This window comes from Microcaecilia unicolor, chromosome 4 (genome assembly GCF_901765095.1).
Source record: "Microcaecilia unicolor chromosome 4, aMicUni1.1, whole genome shotgun sequence".
Lineage (NCBI taxonomy): Eukaryota > Metazoa > Chordata > Amphibia > Gymnophiona > Siphonopidae > Microcaecilia > Microcaecilia unicolor.
The window spans coordinates 90,514,213-90,539,910 of record NC_044034.1 but is presented as its reverse complement, the minus strand read 5'-3'; the positions used below and the strand labels follow the sequence as shown (position 1 = coordinate 90,539,910).

The window sequence follows — 25,698 nt, the reverse complement described above, 5'->3', positions numbered from 1 at the left end:
AGTAACTTTGGTTTATTCTTGAGCTTGGTGTAGAAATAGCCAGCCAAAATTGTGGACACTTCAGAGATGGTGCCTATCAAACAATTTACTGGCACTCCTCCCATGCACACTTCAAAATGGGTCTCAGTCCAATGGTGCTCTCTCTCTTCTGGGCCTCGAGGATGAACACTTTACTGCCAATGTTGATAACTTGCCCCTGCTCATATGACAAGGGAGGTAGAGAGGAATTTCTTCTCTGCATTTCCCTTGGTGCTTTCCTTCCTCCGCGCGTCCTGGGAGCCTCTGTGGGTCTCTCTGAGGTCCACTTTCGCCAGCTTCTAGGACTCTCTTGCTTTGACAATATTTACTTATATGTCCAGGTTCTTAACAATGATAACAGATAAGTTGTCCACTCTCATTTCGTCTAGGTAGGTTCCTTTTCGGCGGAGTTCTGCCACCCTGCTATGGCCTGCTTTGACTTTCCATCCGTCAGCTTATCTCTTGCAGAAATTCCTGTTGTTTCTGCTCCAGATCTTTACCGAATCTTTCAGCAACGGCATATAACTGCTGTACAGCTTGAGTTAACACATCAGGTTCCCCAATTGTAGCCTTTACACTGGCTTCACCCCTCCTCTGTAAGATCTTAGGGTTTCGATCCCCTTCTACTGGAAGATTCTCTTCTTCCTCTGACCACTTGACCAACAACGAGAGTAGGCCTTCATAGGACAGTTCTTCAAAGTTATCTTCACGCCTTTTGGCTTCTCTCCTCAAGGCCGCATCATTCAACCCTGTAACGAGCTGTTCTTTCAGTGCTCCCTCCACATCCGCTATAGCAGTGGCCTTCCTGTCCAGGATTTTGGCGGCTTGCTTCCACAGACAGCACCCAAATGCACGCACAGTCTCTCCAGGTAACTGTTTTCATGCATAGAATTCTGGCAATCTCACAATGAGAGGGACTTTGTCTCCAAACTCCTCACTCATTCTTTTGAATAAGGATTCTATATCTCCTCTTTCTTGTGAACGATACAGCTTCATTACGTCATAGGTGGGTCCCTTCAAATGATCGAGAACTACATCCCACTGATCTTCAGGTGGCACGCTCAAGACCTTCAGGGCAAACCTAGTTTTCTTGATCCACTCTTCCACTGACAGATCGCCCTCCTTCTGCTGATGGCCACTGAAATCAGGTATTCGTTTATTTCTTCATATGTAGAGAGGGGGGACTTGGGCTGGGGGAGATACTTGTGGCAGCTCATTGAATTTTTCTATGTTTGTCCTGGCCAAGTGACTGAATTCCTGGTGAGTCTCTTTTTCTTGCTGTAAAGCTGCCACTTGTTCCTCCATCTTTCTTTCTTGCTCCTGGTACAGTTTTTTCAGGGTTTCAAGGGACCTGACAAGAAATATTTTAGATAATTTATTAAATAGTAAATAAATGGAAACACCTGGATATGTTTTTTTCAAGCTGGTACCAATTGTTAAGGTTTGATGGAGTGGAGGAGTGGCCTAGTGGTTAGGGTGGTGGACTCTGGTCCTAGGGAACTGGGGAACGGAGTTCGATTCCCACTTCAGGCACAGGCAGCTCCTTGTGACTCTGGGCAAGTCACTTAACCCTCCATTGCCCCAGGTACAAAATAAGTTCCTGTATATGTAAGCCGCATTGAGCCTGCCATGAGTGGGAAAGCACGGGGTACAAATGTAACAAAAAATTAAAAAGAAATACAAGGAATTAAATACTTTGCACTAAATTACAAAGGCAATAAGATGTTCAAATTTACCATGCAAATTACCAAGATCCCAATTCAACTTCTGCAATAACATGAGGCATCCCAAACATTTACACAAACTTGTTACTTTGCTGCTTCACTACCTCTGCTACTAAAACTCAGTCACTCTACCACAAGCACTTTCAAGGACTACAGCATCAGTACAGCTACCCTTTCCCCTGAATGTAATTTAAAATTCTGTCCCCTAAGAACCATGACCCCTTGGTTCTCAAATGTTAATTGACTTTTACAGGTTTCAACAACTTCACATACACACTTATCTGAGGGAAGCCTGGGTGTATCAGTGGGTGTATACTGAGTGTACTCAGATCTGAGATTTTCTTTTGAGATAAATTTGTGTGCACACAATGATGTTACCAGTATATCAAATCTTCGATAGCACTGCAGCTGTCTTGCGTTGGGTACCTTGGTCGACTCCGTATCCACGTCTTCTCGGGTGATGGTGTCAGCTCACCAGCTCAGGAACTCCCAATTGCCTACTATCCTAATTCGAACTCAAAAAAGGAAAACCCCGAGTCCCCTATTCTTGGTGTATGCACTCTAACCTCAGTCAGTACTTTCTTTCGCAAAGAGCCTTATGGACTAGCTAAATTTAAATAAAAAGATAAGTGAGGGGAAATTCCTATCTAGCTGCCAACACATACCCCCTTTTTCTTGTTTTCCCTTTTTACACCCACTACTCAAACTGACAGACAGCTAAACTAACCACTAGAGGCAGGTCCCTAGCTGTTGGCACCCACAGTGGCAGCCTCTCAGCACTGCACAGCTTCTCAGCTCGGACCCACTCTTCTTCTCTGCCTCACTCCCTCTGTCTGGGCTGGCCTCTGCCACTGCTGCTACTGCTGTCGCCCTTTCTCTTGGCTTCGGCTTGCCTGTTTCCCCCCAGCTCCACTTCTCTTCTGCCCCTGGTTTGCTTTAGACCTCCTGTTTCTTCCTCTTCTAGCCAGCCTTGGTGCCCTGCCCTTCCCAGGACTCATCAGCTCTCTCGCTCTTCTTCTGGAACTTATCATAGTAATATAGTAGATGACGGCAGAAAAAGACCTGCACGGTCCATCCAGTCTGCCCAACAAGACAAACTCATATGTGCTACTTTTTGTGTATATCTTACTTTGATTGTAACTGTCATTTTCAGGGCACAGACCGTATAAGTCTGCCCAGCACTAGCCCCGCTTCCCAACCACCAGCTCCGCCTCCCACCACCGGTTCTGGCACAGATCGTATAAGTCTGTCCAGCACTATCCCCGCCTCGCAACCACCAGCCCCGCCTCCCACCAGCGGCTCTGGCACAGAGCGTATAAGTCTGCCCAGCACTATCCCCGCCTCCCAACCACCGGCTCTGGCACAGACCCTATAAGTCTGCCCAGTCCATTTTCACCTTTCAACACTTTTGCAAGTGTAGAAATTTTGAAGCTGATGTGATTTAGATTCTACTTATTCCAATTTTTTCAGAAGCTATAGTTTGTCCCACGATACTCCACTTTTTGACGCATTAAGCAACTTTATCACCTACTGCAGCTTAGGAAAAGGGGCCCATCGCAATTTAGTTACACAGAAAGTCCAAAACTCCACAGACAAAGAAAGAACGGAGTCAAAACACACTGAGAGGTGTGCAAACAAGGTCAGCCTTTATCAAAAGGACCTCATACGGGCACCATGTTTCAGCCTGGCAGCCTGCACCGGGAATCAAAATGACAGGATGGTGGGCCAATATGGCGTAATCCATTGGTTCCCAAACCTGGTCCCGGAAGCACCCCAGCCAGCCAGGCCCTCAGGACATCCACAAAGAACACTCATGAAAAAGATTTGCTTAACATACACATCTCTCATGAATATTCACCGTGGACATCCTGAAAACCCGACCGGCCGGGGCGCCCCCAGGACCAGCCCCGGGAACCACTGGTGTAATCAAACACCAAGCACACACCAAGGCCCAGAAAACGGTCAGCCATCGCAGCGTGACAAAGCCAACGTTCATGCAAATCAACAAGGCGCTACAGATGACAAAAAGCAATAACGGCGCATCGTGTTATTATCCCTTTGCAAAAACCAAAATCAGCAGACCCTTTTTGATTTGAATGAAGGTCGGCTCTGTCACGCTGTGATATTTACCCGGTTCCCAAGCCTTGATGTGCACCTGGTGCCCGATTATACTATATTAGCCCAGCCTCCTGTCACCCTGACCCCCCGATGCAGGCTGCCAAGCCGAAACACAGTGTCCCTGTCAGGTCCCTTTAACAAAAGCTGACCACATTCACACACCTTCCCAGTGTGTTTTCACCAGGGGCGTAGCCAGGCACCCAATTTTGGGTGGGCAGAAGAACTCCGCCTTGTCCCACAAGTGATTTGGTCTCTCCCTCTCTTGCCTGCATGCCATATGGTCTCTCAAACATCCTTCCTCCCCCGCATACCTTTTAAGTAGCAGATCTTCACCGGCAGCGAGCAGCAACCGAAACACACTGCTCATGTCGGCCCCACAGCCCCCCCTCTGACGCAACTTCCTGTTTCTGCATAGGCGGGAATATATCAGAGGGAAGGCTGTAGGACCGGTGCGAACAACATGCATCAGTCGCTGCTCACTGCAGACGAAGATATGCCACCCACAAGGTATGCAGGAGGGACGGTTGTTGGGAGTTTTTGGCTGGTAGGGCTTGGGGACCCCTGCCAGCCACTTCATAGGTGTGCTGCTACTGGGTGGGCCTGAGCCCAAAGTGGGTGGACCTTGGGCCCAACCTTGGCTACGCCACTGGTTTTCACTCCACTCTTTCTTTGTCTATAGTATTCTATACCCTGCATGTGAAATTTTGCAGTCTAAGCACGAGAATGCCTATGCAAGATTATAGAATGTCCAGTAACTATCCACAGTGATGTCCATGTCAAGGAAGAGCTGGTGTGACTGTGCTAGGATTCCCTTCCGTCAGTCCCCCCATTCCTCAGTCTGCCAGCCTTGCATCGGGAGACGGTGTAATCCCAAGGATTCTTTGGCTGCTGCTGACTCATTTCTAAATATAGAGAGGGGAACCCTGCTGTGCTGATGACAGGGCATGTGTAATTCAGATATCTGTACTGTGTAATCAATAGCAGTGTGCTCTGCTGTCCTGTCAGCTGCTCTTATTAAGAGGGACTCCTTTAAGTGGTGAAATAAACTGCTCTTGACGGTGAGTCTGACACATTGCCTATGATCGTGGCTTTCAGCTTGCCGATGGGATTCACCAGAGACTGTGCCTGGCACTTGTGTAGCCGGGCAAGCTAGGTGTAGTTTCTGAAGAACAGAGGTAAGACTGTCTGAGATGGCTGACCACCACATGAAACCAGAATCTGTTTTCTCTTTATGACTGCAGATACCGCGGCCAAGAAGGGCGATGAAAATGATAAAGGGGATGAGACAATTTCCCTATGAGGAAAGGCTGAAGCATCTAGGGCTCTTCAGCTTGGAGAAAAGAGGACTGAGGGGAGATATGATAGAGGCCTATAAAATACTGAGTGGAGTAGAACGGGTAGGTGTGAATCATTTGTTTAGTGTTTCCAAAAATACTAGGAGTGGGGGGGCATGCAATGAAGCTACAAAGTAGTAAATTTAATATGAATCGGAGGAAATGGTTCTTCACTCAACGTGTAATTAAACTCTGGAATTCGTTGCCAGAGAATGTGGAAAAGGCGGTTAGCTTAGCGGGGTTAGAAAAGGTTTGGACTGTTTCCTAAAAGAAAAGTCTATAGACCATTATTAAATTGACTTGGGGAAAATCCACTGCTATTTCTGGGATAAGCAGTATAAAATGTTTTGTACTTTTTCAGGATCTTGCCAGGTATTTGTGACCTGGATTGGCCACCGTTGGAAACAGTATGCTGGGCTTGATGGACCTTTTGTCTGTCCCAGTGTGGCAACACTTATGTACTTGGGATTCTGAATGGAATCTTGCTACTCTTTGGGGTTCTACATGTTATCAATAGAAATCAAACAAAATAAAACATGGAAAAGAAAATAAGATGATACCTTTTTTATTGGACATAACTTAATACATTTCTTGATTAGCTTTCGAAGGTTGCCCTTCTTCGTCAGATCGGAAATAAGCAAATGTGCTAGCTGACAGTGTATATAAGTGAGAAACATTCAAGCATTGCTATGACAGTCTGACAGGGTGGGAGGATGGGGGTGGGTAGGAAGTATGCATGGGGACATCAAAGTATACCATTGGTATTCTAACAGGGTGGGTGTGGACAGGTGAAGGAAATAAAGCTATATTCTCTTCTTCAAAATCAAAGAGAGAGAAACTGCTTATCCTTGAATAGCTACAGCTCTGCAGAACCAACAGCTCCAGACACTTTGGAGACACTTGGATACACATCTGAGGCATGTGAAAATCAGAGCCCAAACAAACCAGGGAATACTGATCACACCTTTACAGATGCAAACCAAATGGGGATAATAAACCTCTCGAACCATCAATTATCACAACATGAGATCTCTGTGCTTTCCAAAGGGCTCTCATTCTGCCCATCGAATAACCTAGATAAAATCCAGCTATATTCAGACCTAGAAGAATTCTTCAGAAAAATGCGTCTTAAAGCACATTTCCACAATAGAGAGACATCAAATGATCCGAAATACAGTCTTAAACAGAAGAACACTTATTTCACCCCACAGGAGGGACAAAACTACAAACTGGATAACTACATAGAAAGTTTCAGACATAGGGTTAAATCACAACTCTCCAACAAACAAAAAAGAATTCTGTACAATCTTACCCCACCAGAAAGAGCGGCCATAAGAACCCTACAAACTAACGAACGCATTATCATCAAACCCGCAGACAAAGGAGGCGCAGTGGTAATTATGGACATACAAAAATACATTGAAGAGGGCCACAAACAGCTCTCAGACAATAAATACTACAGGAAACTAACTGAGGACCCCACACAGGACTACACAAAACAGCTGAAAGACCTTATCAAAACATTTCCTACACAAGCGCAACCTCACCTGAAGAAACTCATACCAAATCAACCTTCCGTAGGCACATTTTACATGCTACCCAAGATCCACAAACTGGGAAACCCTGGCAGACCAATCATATCAGGTATTGGCACACTCACGGAAGAAATATCTGGATTCATAGAGGGAATTCTGAAACCTCTCGTACACAAAACTAACAGCTTCATACAAGACACCACAGACTTTCTGAATAAATTGAAAAATATCAAGCAACTACCACCTAACACCCTTCTGGTCACGATGGATGTAGAATCACTATACAGCAACATTCCACATGCGGATGGCATAGCTGCATGTGGAAGACTCCTAAAAAAATCCACACTGGACCATCAATACTCTCCAGAAACTATTACAAAATTAATCAAATTCATTTTAACTCACAACTACTTCCACTTTAACAATGATATCTATCTGCAAATAATGGGCACTGCGATGGGCACCAGGACAGCACCCCAATATGCCAACCTTTTTATGGCTGAGCTGGAAGAGACATTTCTGAATACACACCAGACCAAACCTCTAAAATACTACCGGTACATCGATGACATTTTATGATTTGGACGGAGGGTGAAGAAACTCTGAAACAATTTTATTCTGCATTCAATACATACCATCCTACAATCAGATTCAAAATTGACTACTCCCCAGAAAAAGTCAATTTTTTGGACACCACAGTCTCAATCAGTGATGGCTGTATACAAACATCTGTATACAAGAAACCCACAGACAGATGTAGCTATCTCCACAACTCCAGCTTCCATCCTTCACATACAAAAAGATCCATCATTTACAGCCAAGCCACAAGATACCACCGTATCTGCTCTGACCCAGGGGACAGAGACAGACACCTTAAAACCCTGACTGAATCCTTCAAACAGAAGGGCTACAACCCCAAAATAATCTCCAAGAAAATTGCCTCCTCCCTCAAAACACCCAGGGAGAATCTGCTACAGTACAAAAAGAAAAAATCCACAGACCCGCTTGTAGTGACATACAATCCAGAGCTGGAAAAACTGAGGAAAATCATAAGAGATCTACAACCTATACTCCAGGAGGATGAATTACTGAAAGAGATATTCCCATCCCCACCAGTACTGGCCTTCCGACAGCCACCCAATTTAAAACACAAGCTAATCAGAAGTAAACTTCCTTCACAGACTGAAAAGGAACAGAAGGGCACACTTCCCTGTAATTTATCCAGTTGCAAACTATGCCAAAATATTTCACAGGACCCCAAAGTCATCCACAAAGGAAAGACATTCAACATAAAGGGATCTTTCACTTGCTCATCTTCCAATGTGGTATATATCATTCAGTGTAAAAAATGTAATGAAGGATGCTATATTGGAGAAACAGGCCAGATGCTTAAGACAAGATTCAATTTACATAGACATCATATAAACAATGCTGGTGCCAGCAGGGTTCCCACGCCTGTTGGGCAACATTTTACAAGACCAGGACACTGCACCAGTGACTTCACAGTGAGAATCCTCAAAGGTAACTTTAAAACCATACAAGAACGTAAGACCTTTGAAGTCAGAATGATTGAATATTTTAACACCCAACAGAAAGGACTTAACAAGGACCTGGGGTTCCTAGCCCATTATAAACCATAAAGCTGTATGTCTCTGTTGATCACCCTCCCCTCACCTGTCCACACCCACCCTGTTAGAATACCAATGGTATACTTTGATGTCCCCATGCATACTTCCTACCCACCCCCATCCTCCCACCCTGTCAGACTGTCATAGCAATGCTTGAATGTTTCTCACTTATATACACTGTCAGCTAGCACATTTGCTTATTTCCATCTGACGAAGAAGGGCAACCTTCGAAAGCTAATCAAGAAATGTATTAAGTTATGTCCAATAAAAAAGGTATCATCTTATTTTCTTTTCCATGTTTTATTTTGTTTGATTTCTATTGATAACCTTAACAGTGGACTAACACGGCTACCACACTCCTCTACTTAAAAGAGTTCTACATGGAATCAGCAGGGCCTTCTCTCGTTCTCGTGCTCCTTGCAGCCCAGCTTTCCTCCTCCTCGGCGTTTTCTCTCTCTGTCGCCAAGCTGGGCTAGGCTTCTTTGTTTGCCTATCTTCTCCAGCACACTCCTGCTGGGGGCTTGATTTTCTTCTCCCCTCTGGCCTGCAGGCTGCCGCTGCTTCTTCCTGGCCGGACTTGCCCTTCTGTTCCGACTCACCCAGCTTGCCTCTGGGCTCTTTAATTCTTCCTGGGCAAGATAGGCTGCTCGCCTGCCTCTCCTCCTGCCCCCTGGATTGTCTGGAAATTCGCGCCAATCCAGGGGTCAGACTGCCTCCCGCCTCTCTATTGGCTGCCTGCCTCTAACACGCCTCCCGATCTCCTCCTGATTGGCCAGGTCCTCCTCAGCTCAGCACCCGATTCGTGCTGTGGCTGTCTCCTGTCCTGGCCTGGGCAAGCAGCCTAACCTCTCCTTCCCCTACTGCAACACCAGAGTGTAATTGCGGGATTGCACGGTTTGCTTCACGGGGTTACTAGCTCACCTTCCGAGACTCAGCCGGTGCCGCTACTTGCGTCGCTGCCCTGTCCACCAGCTCTAGGGGCTGGCTCCCCCTCCCTGGCAGTAGAGGGTGTAAAGTAACTCCCTTTCTTTTTTTCTATTTACAGAAGTTTGCTCATAACGTTTCCGCGTGGGTGCGCGCGCAGATAGAGCTGTCGCTTGAGCGAAAGTGGAAGCAACGACGGAGGGGGACGGGGGAGTGCAAGTTGTTTGCGGCTGCGCACGCAGTACTAGCGAAAAGGAAACGTTCGCCGACGGGTGTTAACTATAAACTGAAAAAAAAAAGTTTTTAATTTTGTCGGAAGATTTGATAGCGTTGGTTGAAATGTCTAGGAAGCCGTGCGAGGCAGCTGCACGACCAGACCAGTGGGTGCTCATTGCACGAGGTAAAAGAAAAGCGCGTGCGCTCGTGCTTCGGAATTTTCCCCTGGAGGGAAGCTTGAGTAGGTGGGTGGAATGTGCGTGGGGAGAACGCGAGCGAGAGAGCCGGATGGAGTGCAGTTGGAGGTAGTCCCGTGGTCGAGACCGCGGCCGCGTGAAGGGGAGTAGTAAGCCACATTGAGCCTCCAAACATGTGCGAAAATGTGGGATACAAATGCAACAAACAAATAAATAATCCCGTCCGGATTACATTGCCACACGTGAAACAGGACTGCACCACGAAGTGCTGAAAAAAAATGACTATTTCATTTGCCGTACACATCTGTATATACAGCAGTTTAAGCAGTAAATCATCAAACCACAACACAAGTAATACACATACCTATTTCTGCCAACAATACCTCGCCCCTAATCTACACATAACCTAACAAACCCCATCTAACCAACTTAAACCTTTTTGCAACATGGTGTTGCTATTTTCAAGGATACACATCTGCTCCAAAAAAATAGTGTGTGGGGGGGGGGGGGAGCTATTTTATATTTGGTTTACTTTTTTCAGTAGTAGCTTATGGTGTATTAGGGCCAGAAGCTATGGAACGTTAGAAACGGAGAAAAATGAAGGTAGGTAAAGACCATATGGCCTATCCAGTCCCATCTACTAACCCATCCTCTCCCCTAGAGATCCTATGTACTTGTCGCAAGCTCTTTTGAATTCAGATACTGTTTTTGTATTATTATTTATTAACATTTGTATAGCGCTACCAGACGCATGCAGTGCTGAACACCTGACAGTCCCAGCTCAATAGAGCTTACAATCTAAAATAATACAGACAATTAAGGGCGAGGGAAGTACTGGGTGAGAAGGAACAAGGGGAGGCAATTGAGTAGTAGCTAGGAGCCAAAAGCAGTGGTGAAAAGGTGGGTTTTCAGCATAGATTTGAAAACAGGTAGAGATGGAGCTAGACGTACAGGCGCAGGAAGTCTATTCCAGGTATAAGGTGCAGCGAGGGGAAAGGGCCGAAGCCTGGAGTTAGCGGTGGAGAAGGGGGACGATGAGAGATTTGTCCAGTGAGCGGAGTTTACGGAGAGGAATGTAGGGAGAGATGAGAGTGGAGAGGTAATGGGGAGCTGCAGAATGGATGCATTTAAAAGTCAGAGAAGTTTGAATTGTATGCAGAAGCGGACAGGGAGCCAGTGAAGTGACTTGAGTGGGCTAGTGTGGGTATAACGATTTTGGCGGAAAATAAGTCGTGCTGCAGAATTTTGGACAGACTGGAGAGGAGAGAGATGGCTGAGAGGAAGACCAGTGAGAAGTAAATTGCAATAATCAAAATGAGAGGTGATAAGGGTTCTGGTAGGGTATCCACCACTACCATCGGTAGGCAGTTCTATAAATTCACCACCCTTTCCGTGAAGAAGTATTTCGTTAGGTTACTTCTGTGTCTATCCCCTTTCACCTTCATCCTGTGCCCCCCTCATTCCAGAACTTCCTTTCAGTTGAAAGAGACTTGTCTCCTGTGCATTTATACAATGTAGGTATTTAATTATCTCTATCGTATATCCTCTCTCCCGCCTTTTCTTCCAAAGTGTACATAGGGATATCTGTAAGTTTGTCCCCATACACTATATAATGAAGACCACTGATCATTTTAGTAGCCACCCTCTGACTGACTTTATCCTGTTTATTTCTTTTTGAAGGTATGCTCTCCAGAATTGTATGCAGTATTCTAAATGAGGACTTATTTTATACAGCGGCACCATCACCTCCTTTTTCCTACTGGCCATTCCCCTCCTTATGCACACAAGCATTCTTCTAGCTTTCACAGTCACCCTTTCTACCCACATTCAATCACACTCAAGACCCACTCCTGTTTCATGCACAAAAGTTCTTCACCCCCTAAATCATACCATTCCCTTGGGATTTTGCAGTCCAAATGTATTACCCTTTATTTTTTAGCATTAAATCTTTGGTCCAGAATTTGGGAGCACTCTTCAAGCTTTGCTAGATACTTATATTATCCATACCATCAGGGTTGTATGCCCAGTTGCAGGTTAAACGAGTTGCCCAAGACCACAAGAAGGTACGTTGGGGATTGAACCCTAGCTTCTCTTGTTCTTAGCATACTGCTCTATTCATTTGGCAGTGTCTCTCTATATTGACTGAAATATCAAAACAGATACCCAGTAGTAAGAAGGAATGAGAAAGGCAAGTTGATACCTTGAGGAATCTAGTTAGACCTGTTGCTCCAAACACAGACAGTTGTGTTGCCAGATGTGACATTGTTGGTATAGTTTAAAAGAAAAGCGGAGGGCATATCAGTTGATCCTGATTTCTACTGATTTTGTTCTCTCCCAGTCCTCAAGAGCTGCCAACAGGTCAGGTTTTTAGACTATCCCAAGTATAGAAGTCAGCTCTGTGCATTTAAAGTGTGCTGAAACCCCAGTATTGAGCAAGCTCCTTCATTTGTGTCCAGAGGGGTACCTTTTTATTGTCTTTGGCATCCTCAATCAATTTTGAAATATTTGGCCCCTATGAACATTGTAATCCAAGGGAAGGTTGAAACGGGCATAGTGGCAGGTGGGCCATGCCTGTCCGTTATGGACTCAAGCCCACACAGTTGTCAGCAGGAGCAAATGAGAGGAAACCTGGAACCTATTTAGTCTTGGGCCTCACCAAATAAAAATCAACCTTGGCTATACTTTTTTTTTTAATTTATAAATTTTTTCATTTATATCTACAGACATAAATGTTGGCAATATCAGAAAAAACAAAGGTAATATTCACTTATATCCAATACTGATATAATTTGAAGAAAGACTGCTTAAATTTTGTCCACAATAAATTGAATCAAGATACTAGGTAATATTTAAAGAAGAAAATATATAATAATAAATTAAATTATTACTAACGGTAGGGACAAAACAGATATTTGCAGCCAGTGTACTAGCATTCCTAACTAGGGAGGCAAATCTTCAGGTGGTCTAACCATTTCCTTCGATTCAATGAATTCTAACAGCTTCAAGGGAGTAAAGAATATATAGTTAACCAATTCAAAAGAGATATAACGTTTGCAAGGAAATTTTAATGAAAAAGTAGCACCTAATTTAAGAACTCTTGATTTATACATCAAGAATTCTTTTCGTCTTTTGTGTACTACTCCTTGCCATGTCAGGAAAAATCTGAATCTTTTGTCCCAAGAAAACATCATTTAGATGGCGAAAATATAGTCTTAGAATGTTATTTCTGTCCAGGTCAAGAGCAAAGGTCACAATTAAAATTGTTCTCTCTAATAAGTTCCAAGAAATTCTTAAGAAATTCAGTCATTTAAATTTGGAGTAACCTGAGATTGCTCCTTAGAAGATCTCGCAACACCAGAGATATATTGGGCCTGTGTTATAGGGGGATAACCCTCTATTGGGATCCCTAATATATCACCAAAATATTTTTTAAGCATATCCACTGCTGTAATTAAAGGTGATTTTGGAAAATTTAATAGTCTCAGATTATTCCTTCGGCCATTATTTTCCAAATTTTCTAGTTTTTTTTTCTTGGATTTCTTTTTCTTTAATTAAAGTTACCGTTAGGTTTTGTAATTTTTCAACTTCAACTTCCATCTTCATAATTTTTTCTTTCTGTTCTTGAACATTATCAGACAGATTTTGACTAGTTTGTTTTAATTCCATTATTTCACCTTTAATAGAAGTATTCATCAAAAGTAATGTATTATTCACATCTTGAATTGCATCCCATAGTATGTTCATAGTTGCCACTGCTGGTCATGTTAATCCTCCATTACTCTCTGGAGTGAGGCTTCGGGTAACAGGGACAACGACCTGCATTTGCCCCTGTTCCGTTGTTTCTTTCCTCGGGGTCGAAGTGCTCAAAGGTCCTCCTCCCACAGACGTTGAAGGTCTAGCTTCAAACTGTCGTGGTCCCGGAGGCAACAGTTCACTTCCGGGTTGTGGAGGAGCAGTGTAGGAGGGGGGACTCAGGGTCGTTCCCTCAATGCTGCGCTCTACTCCAAAAGAGGTCGAGCCAGTCGAAGCAGGTATCTGTTTGCCAAGGATCCCGACTCCGAAACTTTCCATTATCGCTTGGTGAGAGGTTGGCGTTGGCAGTGGGCCCGCGGAGGTAGGAACCACCGTCTTCCCCTTTCTTTTCCCCATCCAAAAGTTGGAGAAAGAAATTCCCTCGCTGGCACATTGTTAGGTCTCAGGAGCGCACAACCGTTCCTGACGCCATCTTGATTCCAAGCCTTGGCTATACTAATGTAAGTTTGTAGCCTAGCAGCATTGAAACAAAATTGCTTCTGAATGGCCAGATTATAATGGACTAAGAGTGGTGTAGGTTGACCAGGAAAACTAATAACTATTTCAGCTGTTCTTCAATAATACAATTCAAAAACACTGTAAATCACTGAACAGGTAAAATACTAGAGCAATTTATGGTCAAAGAAAATTTTTTTGTGTGTAGGAGGAGAACCCTCAGTTTAAATAGACAGTATGGCACCAAATGTGCTCTTAATGTCCTTCAGCAGCAGTGATTGTAAGACCTCCTTCGGTCTTACCTGCTAATGCAACTTTTACCATTAAAGTCTATAACATCTCAGGGTATCTCCATCCTACATAAACATTGCACGGGAAAGTGAATTGTGCTAAATATAGTAGTACTCATGTTTTTACAAACGATATAATTTAAATGTCCTCTTTAAATAAGATGAACAATGAACTTATCTCCATGATGTGACCTGAATGGTCAACCATACTATTTCTTCACGGCTCATCGAAGTGCCCCGTTTCATTTCTTCCTGAGGAGCCATCCACCACAATTGTCTGCTGTAATCCACAAAACTGGTCTGCCATATCACTAGGCTTATTTGCACATCACTACCTTAATTGAACCATTTGGAAAACTAATAGCCATTTGGATTTCTTGTCTTGGTGAGTAAAGCATTACATGGGACACACAACTGAGTACCTATCTTATTGTCTCATGTAAGTTTGTCTTAACATGTGAACATAGAGCATGTTCTACGTTCCTTCTTGAAATCCTGGGTTTGGTAGTGTTAATCAAACCCTCTGCTCAGTGTGCTGCGGCGGCTACGAAACGAATAGAATGTTAGGTATTATTAGGAAAGGAATGGAAAACAAAAGTGAGGACGTTATAATGCTTTTGTATTGGTCCATGGTGTGACCGCACCTCAAATATTGTGTTCAATTCTGGTCACCGCATCTCAAAAAAGATATAGTGGAATTAGAAACGGTACAGGGAAGAGTAACAAAAATGATAAAGGGGATGGGACGACTTCCCTTTGAGGAAAGGCTGAAGCATCTAGGGCTCTTCAGCTTGGAGAAAAGACGGCTGAGGGGAGATAATGATAGAGGTCTATAAAATAATGAGTGGAGTGGAACGGGTGGACATGAATCGTTTGTTTACTCTTTCCAAAAATACTAGGGCTAGGGGGCATGCGATGAAGCAACAAAGTAGTAAATGTTTCTTCACTCAACATGTATTTAGAGGCAGATGCAGCAACCAAACGTAAAAAAATCTAAATCGTTAAAGTCCCTAACGATTTTAAAATAACGAAAAATGCACCAAAAAAAAAAGTCACACATGCTGAGATCGGTAGTGAAACGTACAATGTATCAAAGAATCACAATACACATCGTTAATCGGCCCCCAAATCATGCGCAGAGCAGCCAAGCGTTATGTTAGCTGCTCTGCGCATGCCACAAACAGTCAAAACACAGTCAAATCGCAAGCACATGGCTCCCAAATAAAAACAAAAATAAAAAAAAAGGGGCGGGAGGGGGCAAGGGCGCTCATCAGGAGCGTCCTGTACAGACGGCCTTGCCCCCCCCCCCCCCCGCTGCTCCCCACTTTCCGCCGCTCCCCCCACCCCGAAAAAGCAAAATTCTAGCAGCCCCTGCCCCCTCCCCACTTTCCGCCGCTCCCCCCACCCCGAAAAAGCAAGCTTCTAGAAGCCCCTGCCCCCCTCCCTTCCTCACTACTCTGTCACCTGAGCTCCGCCTCCCGACATCCTCCGTCCGTGCCCCGCCCCCTTTTGGGGTCGTCGCCGCCATTCCCCTCCTCCATCGGGCCCCCCTTCCTCTTACCGGGCCCGTGCAGCGCCTCTCTCCTCTGTCCGACGGCGCTGCACGGGCAAGAAGAACGCTGAATCAGCTGATGCCTAGCTTCGATAGAGCGTCTTTCTCCTCCTGGGCCCGCCCCTGTCTGACGTCAGTAACTACGTAGGTTACTGACGTCAGACAGGGGCGGGCCCAGGAGGAGAAAGACGCTCTATCGAAGCTAGGCATCAGCTGATTCAGCGTTCTTCTTGCCCGTGCAGCGCCGTCGGACAGAGGAGAGAGGCGCTGCACGGGCCCGGTAAGAGGAAGGGGGGCCCGATGGAGGAGGGGAATGGCGGCGACGACCCCAAAAGGGGGCGGGGCACGGACGGAGGATGTCGGGAGGCGGAGCTCAGGTGACAAAGTAGTGAGGAAGGGAGGGGGGCAGGGGCTTCTAGAAGCTTGCTTTTTCGGGGTGGGGGGAGCGGTGGAAAGTGGGGAGCAGCGGGGGGGGGGGCAAGGCCGTCCGTACAGGACGCTCCTGATGAGCGCCCTTGCCCCCTCCCGATCCTTTTTTTATTTTTATTTTTTTATGTGTTTTCTGAGGTCCTTTGGACCAATCACAGCGCTTTTAGCTCTGCTAATGCGCTGGGATTGGCTCAAAGTTTGTTTATTTTTTCACTTAACACTTTTTCCTGCCACGGAGCTGTCCTAACGAGAGGTCCAGACCTCTCGTTAGTTTTCCTGCCTTTTTCCTGCGTAAAGGCAATCGGAAAAGGTTAGTGCATGTCGTTTCAATGGGGTTTTCACACTAATTGCTCATCTCCATTCCGTTTTCGTTAGCTGCTACTGTCGTCGGAAAATAGGCTTAAGTGCATGGAAAGGATAGGAAATTCTTCCCTGAGGGCTCATTTAACGACGAAAAACGTTTAGTGCATCTGGGCCTTAAACTCTGGAATTTGCTGCCAGAGAATGTGGTAAAGGCGGTTAGCTTATCGGGGTTTTGAAAAGGTCTGGATGGTTTCCTACAGGAAAAGTCCATAGACCATTATTAAATTGACTTGGGGAAAATCCACTGCTTATTTCTGGGATAAGCAGCATAAAATGTATTGAACTTTTCGGGATCTTGCCAGGTATTTGTGACCTGAATTGTCCACTGTTGGAAACAGGATGCTGGGCATGATGGACTTGGTCTGTCCCACTGTGGCAGTACTTATGTAACAGGCAGGTAATGCAGATTTAATCTCTTCCCTCATCTTTTGTTATTTCTGAAATCAGTTTCTTACGCAGTAGCATAGAGATGTCTCGAATTACAACGCGGAGCCTTTTCTAAAACTCATGCAGGAATGGATGTGTGTGTGCTAGCTATGTGCAGCTGTAGCATCCATTTTGCAAATGCCATCATCTACAATATCAATGGAGGCAAATCAGCAACATACACATCTGTGTGCCAGCATATACATGTGCACCCACCTAGGAAGAGGAGTGCAAGTTTATGCCCTCTGAGATCAACGTTTACAGCTGCTCCCTGGGGACATGTAGGTTATTTAAAGGTGCTTGTTTTATGCAGCACAGGAGGGGTTGGGGGGAGAAGTCAGCTTATTAATCCCCCAGGTTTTCTTGCCCCAACCTCCCCCCCCCCCCCCCCCCCCACACACACACAAAAAAAAATGACTACTGGCAAATGAAAGGCTTCATCATTGGGGGAACAAAGACATACTATTTTCCTCAATGATGGAGCCTTTCATTTGCATATAGCAGGTTGTTTTTTTTTGGGGGGGGGGGAGAAGATTGTGAGGGGGCAAGAAAACCTGGGGGATTAATATGGTAACTCCCCCCAATCCCTCTAATGCTGCATCTTTAAATAACCTACACGTCCCCAGGAAGCAGATGTAAACGTTGATTGCAGGGGACTTAAACTTGCACTCTCCTTCTTGGAGTGGAGGAGTGGCCTAGTGGTTAGAGTGGTGGACTTTGGTCCTGGGGAACTGGGTTCGATTCCTACTGCAGGCACAGGCAGCTCCTTGTGACTCTGGGCAAGTCACTTAACCCTCTTTTGCCCCAGGTACAAATAAGTACCTGTATATAATATGTAAGCCGCATTGAGTCTCTGCTATGAGTGGGAAAGTGCGGGGTACAAATGTAATAAAATAAAAATAAATGGTGAGTGCACATGCATATTTTAGTCCTGCTCCAGCCCTGCCTAAAACATGCCCAGACCATGCCCCCTTGTCATATGGACATAATTGTGATTTGGATGTGTACGTCCCATCTATCAGGATTTAGACGTGTATGCACATCCTGATTGTCACTAGGGCTTCTCAAATAACCACCTAAATGATATTGGAAAAAGGCCAAACTATTTTAGGTAGATGAACATATGAATTTCCATACATAGCCACTTTCTCCCACCCAACCAAGTGCTGGATTACCAGGTAGGTACATGAGTTGCGTGCCTTTCCATCCCTGTAGATTGGCTGCAATACTTAGTTTGTTTTCAATAATATTGCATGTATAACTGACAGTTTATTTGCTCCATATGTTACTTGTCTGTTACGCCTTTGGCTTCCATTCACAGAAACCCTTGCCTCTGCTGGCGGATGCATGATACAGGTTTACATGTACATACGTTGTCACACTGCCCAAACAACTCTTGATCAGGGAAAGCCTCCAAAAACTTGGTAGCTAGGAACCTCGTGCCTTTTACCTCAACTTTCAGCCCCTTTCTCACCTGCAGGGCCGGTCTTAGGCAGAGGCGACCAAGGCGGCCGCATAGGGCCCCGCGCCTAAGGGGGCCCCGCTCTGCCTCCACTCCGACCTCCGCTCGCCTCGGACGACCGTCCGCATCAGTCATGATGATCCCGTGGCTCGGCCACTCCACTTCTGGGGAGGGGAGGTTTCATGATAGCATTGTGCTTATTATTTCAATCATTTTTTTTGTACAAGTTTAGCTTCATTTGTCTTTATTTGAAATTTCATAAATAAAAAAAAATTTCTAAAAATGGAATAATCTTATCAATGGGGTGGAGCTAGGGTGGGGGTGGAGCTAGGGTGGGGCTAGGATGGGGCCCCACCAAATTGGTCTGCACAGGGCCCCGCACTTGCTAAGACCGGCCCTGCTCACCTGTTCTCTATATTGATCATATGCATGCCCAGAATGTGTTAAAGGGAAGCTATTTCTAGTCATCCTCTATGAATTTTAGAAGATCAGTTTTACATCCAGCACTCGGGGCCTCGTATTACCAATTTTTCTAATAATCTACACAGCTACCCAGTCTAAAGAAGCTATTTTTCAAATCATCTGGCCGCCTCATAGTCATTGATGTTGGAGCGTTAACCATGGTCCTTTCATGCAAGCTACCCCCTGTGCCTTCTTGGAGCCTTGATGCAGTCATACCACTGTTGTTAGGGTTGCAACCACCCGTCTGTGCAGGTTACTCTGTTGCTTTCTTGGAAGCATAGGCTGTTTATTTATTTAAGAATTTGCTATATTCTCTAATTTGGGAACACTTATGTAGGCTACCTCCTTGGAGCCTAGTTATCTGGACTTCTAAATCTACAACTTCCTTTTCATTGAAAACAGCCAGGTTTACTGCATTTGTTTAAGTGTTTTTGTGACAAGGTTAACCTGGGGAGTTTTAGATAAAAAGTGCCCATACTAAAAGCAGGGGCAGATCTCTGTGGATACTTTTTCCTTGGGCAGCTTTCAAAGGGAGCATGGATCTTGCACCAAAATGCAGTTTTGAATGTTGCTCTTTTTTTTTTTTTTCTCCATGAACCACAACTAACCACAAGTTGCAAGCTTTTTGCATCCAGTGATGCCAGGATTCTGTAGGGCCACTTGTTTTTGTGCTTGCAAATTTCAGAAAATAGCCAAACATCTCTAAATTGGTCTGTTTCCACACAGATCATTTTGTTGAAATAACAGTAGTAGAACTATAAGGCATGCTCTTAGAGCAGTGTTTCTCAGGTTTGGTCCTGGAGTACCCCCTTGCCAGCCAGGTTTTCAGGATATCCACAATGAATATGCATGGAAGAGATTTGCATATAATAGAGGCAGTGTATACAAATCAAGTTCATTCATATTCATTGTAGATATTTTGAAAACATGACTGGCAAGGGGTGCTCCAGGACTGGACTTGGGAAAACACTATTGTTATAGAGGATCCTGAGTGACAGGCTTATTTTTGAAAGAGAAGAGCACCCATCTTTTGACACAAATCGCAAGATGGGCGTCCTTCTCCCAGGATCGCCCAAATCGGCATAATCGAAAGCCAATTTTGGGCGTCCTCAACTGCTTTCCGTCGCGGGGACGACCAAGGTTTACGGGGGCGTATCAGAAGCATAGCAAAGGCGGGACTGGGGCATGCTTATCACATGGGCGTCTTTGGCCGATAATGGAAAAAAGAAGAGCGTTCCTGACGAGCACTTGGCAGACTTTCCTTGGCGGTCCTCGGTTTCCATTATCTCCGAAAACCGGGGACGAGCATCTCTAAGGTCGACCTAAATGTTGAGATTTGGGTGTCCCTGACCGTATTATCGAAACAAAAGATGGCCGCCCATCTTGTTTCGATAATACGGGTTTCCCCGCCCCTTCGCCAGGACATCCTGCGAGGACATCCTCAGGAAAACTTGGGTGCCCCGTTCGATTATGCCTCTCAGAGTGAATCTGTAAATTGAGACAGAGTGGAAGAGTTGGTAATATTCATGTACTTGTTCTTTTTTTTCCAGATTCTCTGCTTGATCTTCCAAAAAAGCCTGGGGATGGTGCATTGTTCACAAGGCTGCGTAATCCAAGCACAGGCAAGCTCTTTGATTTTATTCTCCTCTGGTGGGTGAGAGTTTGCCAAACATAAAATTGGTTGAAAGACAACCAGCAAAATATTTGGGTTGCAGATTGTAATTCAGTTCTTACTGGAGTTCTTGCAGTGTCTTTTCCAGATAATGTCCTAACCATATTAGTTGCTAAAGAAGCCTCACTAATCTTTAAGGCTTGTGTCCTGAAACATTTGGCAACCTTGCAAAAGATTTTACCTACTTATGTTTTAAGTAACTGTATAAGTATTTTGCAAGGTGAAATGATACAAGTATGAGTGTACCAAGCCAAGCATTCTGTCACTGATGGCAACTAATTAGCACAGTGTAAACGGGAGCCCATTTGCTAAAGGTTTTCTCCCATGTTTGGGCTAATTTATAACAGAACACAAGTATGAAAAGTCTTACAGGTTCTTCTTTTGTGCGTATTTTATAAAGGCTCCCACAAAAAAAGTCCTCATGAGTATATCGGATTAATAAATGCAGTGCAAATCTTTTTCAATTTATTTTTTCAAAAACATTTTTCTTTATAAAAAGGCTGGAACTTTCATAAACAGAGGGTTCCAGGTTATTTATATATCATGGGGTAAAATAAATATCACACTTAACAACACCCAGGCAGCACCATTTGACTAGGAGTTCACTTTTAATTTTGATTTGTAATTTATGGTGGTTGCCTTATAGTTCAGAAAATAAATACCCTCAGAAAGTTTGTCTAGTTTTTTCCATAGTAAGCAAAGCATGCAGTCTTTAAAATGCAAAATTTTCCCCTTATTCTGTAATCATGCAAGCACGTTTTCACACTTAGGGCTCCTTTTACCAAGCCACAGTAGCGTTGGTGCAGGGATTTACTGCGCACAAAGGCCCCTTTTACTGCAGCAGATAAAATGCAAAAAAAAAGGAAAGGGTTATGCGGTACAGGCATACTTGCTGTGCTGCCATTTCCAGAGGGAGCCCTTACTTCCACCTATTTAGGAGGTAATTAGTGCCCCTACGCTAACCCAGTTGTAACAGGGCAGGGCACGATGCTGCCTGATTAAGCCCCCAGCGCAAAAAAAAAAAAAAATTGCATTGCGCTGGAAATGGTGGGGGTGGCAGCATTACCACCTGCTCCTTCAGTGAGCCAGCGGTAGTGCTGGATTGGTGTGCACTAGAGAATGACATGGGGACAAAGTTTGTCCCCGCCCCGTCCCTGTGGGTTCTGTCTCTGTCCCCGCCCCGTCCCCGCAGGCCCTGTCTCCATCCTCACCCCGTCCCCGTGGGCTCTGTCCTCATCGGCAGAAGCCTCAAACACTTATGATTTTATATTTAAATCTTTTTATTAAAGTATAAAAAGGAACAATATGCTGTGCAACTGTTGTGTATAAATTACAAATAGAGAACAATAATAACAATGAGCAGCTATAATAACCCTCCTTCCCACCACCACCACCCTCTACCCTTCCAACCCCAACAATAGGTGATTTCTACTACACCAAAGAATCCTAATTCACACTGTTAAAATGTCCAATGGTATAAAATACAACCCGTTCTATATGCCCTAGAGGGGAAAAATATACCCTGTAAACACTGTAATGTGTTTTTAATCTGTGGATAAATAAGAAATCAACAATCTCATGATTCAATCTAGCTCTCCTGTCTTCCACAGTCCTTCCTGGAATAGAAGTTGTCTTCTTAGAAGATGTGCTGGTTGCAGGATGTACAGGATCCCCCATGCAAATTTTGCTAGTTGTGGCCAGTATGTTTGCTTGTTTTTCCAAAAAATCAAAATATTTTTATAGGCATCACTTAAACATAAATAACGATCCAGTTCATTAACAGTCTTCAAAGTAGAAAATGACACGGAGACAAAGTTTGTCCCCTGTCCCTGTGGGCTCTGTCCCCATCCCCACCCTGTCCCCGCGGTTATTGAGGTTCCCTGTCCCCGTGTCATTCTCTAGTGTGCACCAACACCGGGGCGTTGTGAAAAGTGCCCCTTAGCATGCAAAGTTGCAGGTGTAGGTTTTAGAATAGTGGCAGTTAACGTAACCTAATTAGTAAATTGGGAGCTAGCAGCCAATTACTGGTAGTAATTGGAGTTAATTGGCACTAATTTGCAGTTGAAATTGCACTCTCACTATTCTATAAGGTTAGTGCCTTAATAATATAGCGCACAACTGCAAATGGGAAGCTGCATTTAGGTGCGGCATAGATGGGTCTGGACATGCCTGGCACTTAATTGTCATTATAGAATTCATATTTAGCATACACACATTAGCCCTGGGATTCTATATATGTGGCACCTTAATTTTGGAGCGCCAATCGAACTGTATTCTTTAACAGTGCATGTAAATTAATTAGCTACTCGGCGCTGTTAGTTGGATATTAAGCAATTGTCAGCACTAATTGGCATTAAGATTTACGCGCAAAAGTCACTAAGTGTATTCTGTAACATGGTGCATCTAAATTCTAAGTCGCATATTTGAAAAGTGGCGTGGGCGTTTCTAAATCGATGTGTGTTTATAGAATACACCCGCTCTGCGCCTAATTTAGGCACAGGGATTTATGCCAAGTAAAACATGGTGTAAATGGCCGCGACTACATTTGGTCGCGTGGAGAGGCGCTCTGCGTTATTCTATATACCGTGTGGAAATTTAATCTTTCTATAAAATGTAGCCGTACTTTACTAGGTGTGTGTGTATGTATATATATATGTATATACACTAGTAAATAATGCCCATTTCAGAGGCAAATGAAACGGGCGCTAGAAAGATTTTCCTCCCTCCCACCCACGGAATTCAGTTCACTACCCCCCCCCCCCCCCTTCCACGATGATGTCAACCCCCCCGTTCCCGGCGAAAACCGGCCCCCAGCACCGTCGAGTATCTGTGCTGACGGGGGACCTGAACCCCCGTCAGCCGAAGTTCTGTTGTCGTCTTGCCTGGCGTTGCATCGTGAATGAACTTCTCGTCAAGTTTCTGTGCGTGCGTCTGACGTCAGACGCACGCAGAGGAACTTGAACAGAAGAGCATTCAGGAAGCAACGGGGAAGGCTAGAACAGGACTTTGGCTGTCAGGGGTTGGGGTCCCCCATCAGCACAGGTACTGAACAGCGGCGGTGGTCGTTTTTCGGCGGTAAGGGGGGGTCAGGGTCGTGGAAGGGGGGGTCCAGGGGGTCAACGCAGAGGGGAGGGGGGTTGTTGAATTCGGAGGGAGGGCGGAGTGTGGAAGTCGGTGGGAGAGGATGAGGTTTACAGGGGAGGGCGGGGTGGGTGAGCGATGGAAGTCGGTGGGAGGGGATGAGGTTTACAGGGGAGGGCGGGGCGGGTGAGCGATGGTGTTTGTTGAATGTCATTGCACCACCCTCGACGTCATGACGTTTTGACGCGAGGGCGGGGCAAACACTCATGGTGGAAAAAGAGAAATTCTGATCTACACCACCATGCAAGAGGAAGTTGCAGCTTCATTTAGAACGTTGGGGTTGCGAATTATGGCATGGCTGAGGACGGATCTATGAGTGAGCATGAGTGATGCGTGAGTGAAAGTGAGTGCCTAGCCTACCAAAAGTGCAGGGCTTCACTGTTTCCCTGCCACAGAGTGAGCTTCAGAATGTTGGAGGTGAGAATTATTTATATAGATGTGTATATATATATATATATATATATATATATATACACACACACTGGTGGAACCATGCCCGTTTCCTCAACAATGAAATGGGCCCTAGGTAGGCTGTCCTGTAAGCTTTTTTTTTTTTCTCTCTCCCCTGTCTTCCCCTCCATGTCCAGCGATTCTCCTTTTCCCTGCCCTCCCATCCGTGTCCCACGATTCTCTCCTCTACTGTCCTCCCATCCCATCCATGTCCATCAATTCTCCTCTGCCCTCCCCTTCCCTTCCTTCCTCGATGCCCCGCGATTCTCTCCTCCCCTTGATTTATACCTGAACTTTCTCTTGCTGGCTTCCGTTCCATTTGTAACATCCCTCCTGAGGTCAGCTCGCCTCCAGCGTTTCCTTCCCTCTCATTGTTCCGCCCTCTGATGTCATTAAGTGTTGGCGCAAGGGCGGGGCAATGAGTGGGAATGGATATTATGAACCCAGGCATCCAGAGGTGCAAATTATTATATAGGATATTTTTTTTCCCGCATTGAATTTTCAGGCATCATATATAGAATCTAGCCCTGGATGCCTAACCTTAGGCCACCTTTTGAGAAATACCCCCTAGACCTCTCAGTCTAATGTCTTGTGTGCCCAGGTTATAGAATACCTAGCATATGCATGCAATCCTGTTATGAGAGTATTTTGCATAATTGTAAATGAAGCAGACAGAAATGTTTTGTTTCAATTCAGAGGTTTCATCCTAAGCCTAATGTTAGAGATATATATGCACAGGTTCCAAATGACTGAAGAGTTCTGATTGGCTAACTGAATATTATATGTATACCATGGAGTCAATTAATTTTGTACTGTACACCGCCTTGAGTGAATCTCTTCATAAAGGCGGTTAATAAATCCCAATAAATGTTACTGTGTTAATTGACAGAGTAGCTGCTAATTGCTCATAATTGGTGTTGGCACTGATTTGCACAAATTTTGAAGTTATGTGCGTGACTGCATTTAGTTGGTGTTCTATAACCTTAGTGTACAAATTCTATAGCGCGTAACTGCTAAGAGACGTTTTTAAAATGCTGCTGTTAACATTCGAAATTACCATTCGAAGTATTTCATGGTATGGTACTGGGATATGTCTGTGATAAGTTGTCAAGTTACATCTCTGGATGATTGTTAGGCTTTCAGAGTGAGAGGCCTCTTCTCTTGCCCTCTGCCAGATCTTTTTCATTAGAGTGTGTTGGCTCACGAACTTACTCTTATTTCTTGATTTGGCAGCAGAGTAAGTTGCCTCCAGTTACTAGATCTATTGATGATTTACTGGGGTTTTGGAAGGCTGTAAAAATGTATCTGTTTTTGGAAGGTTGTTAGAATTTATGTTGAGGAAGTGCTGTATTTAAATGTTCTCTATTAGTTGAAATTGATTGTGTCTTTGTTGTGTTGAGTACTGTACTGTGTTTTATTATGAGTGTTATCTTGTAACCCATTCTGGGTGTCGTGGAGAGGATGGGCCAAAAAAATTGAGTGAATAAATGTGGGAAGGGCATGGGCTAG

At 44.8% G+C, this 25,698-nt stretch overlaps 1 protein-coding gene across 2 annotated transcripts in view; it reads left to right on the top strand.

The window, feature by feature from the left end:
• Nucleotides 1–9,410: 9,410 nt before the first annotated feature.
• RNASEH2B (ribonuclease H2 subunit B) overlaps nucleotides 9,411–25,698 on the top strand; it is a 70,649-nt gene continuing 54,361 nt past the window's right edge. The window contains exons 1-2 of one of the 2 annotated variants that reach the window (XM_030200449.1): nucleotides 9,411–9,681; nucleotides 20,477–20,548. In XM_030200449.1, coding sequence (XP_030056309.1) covers nucleotides 9,621–9,681; nucleotides 20,477–20,548 — 133 coding nt within the window. In that variant the 5' untranslated portion in view covers nucleotides 9,411–9,620. The remainder of the gene's footprint in view (nucleotides 9,682–20,476; nucleotides 20,549–25,698) is intronic. The other variant, XM_030200448.1, reaches the window with a different exon arrangement.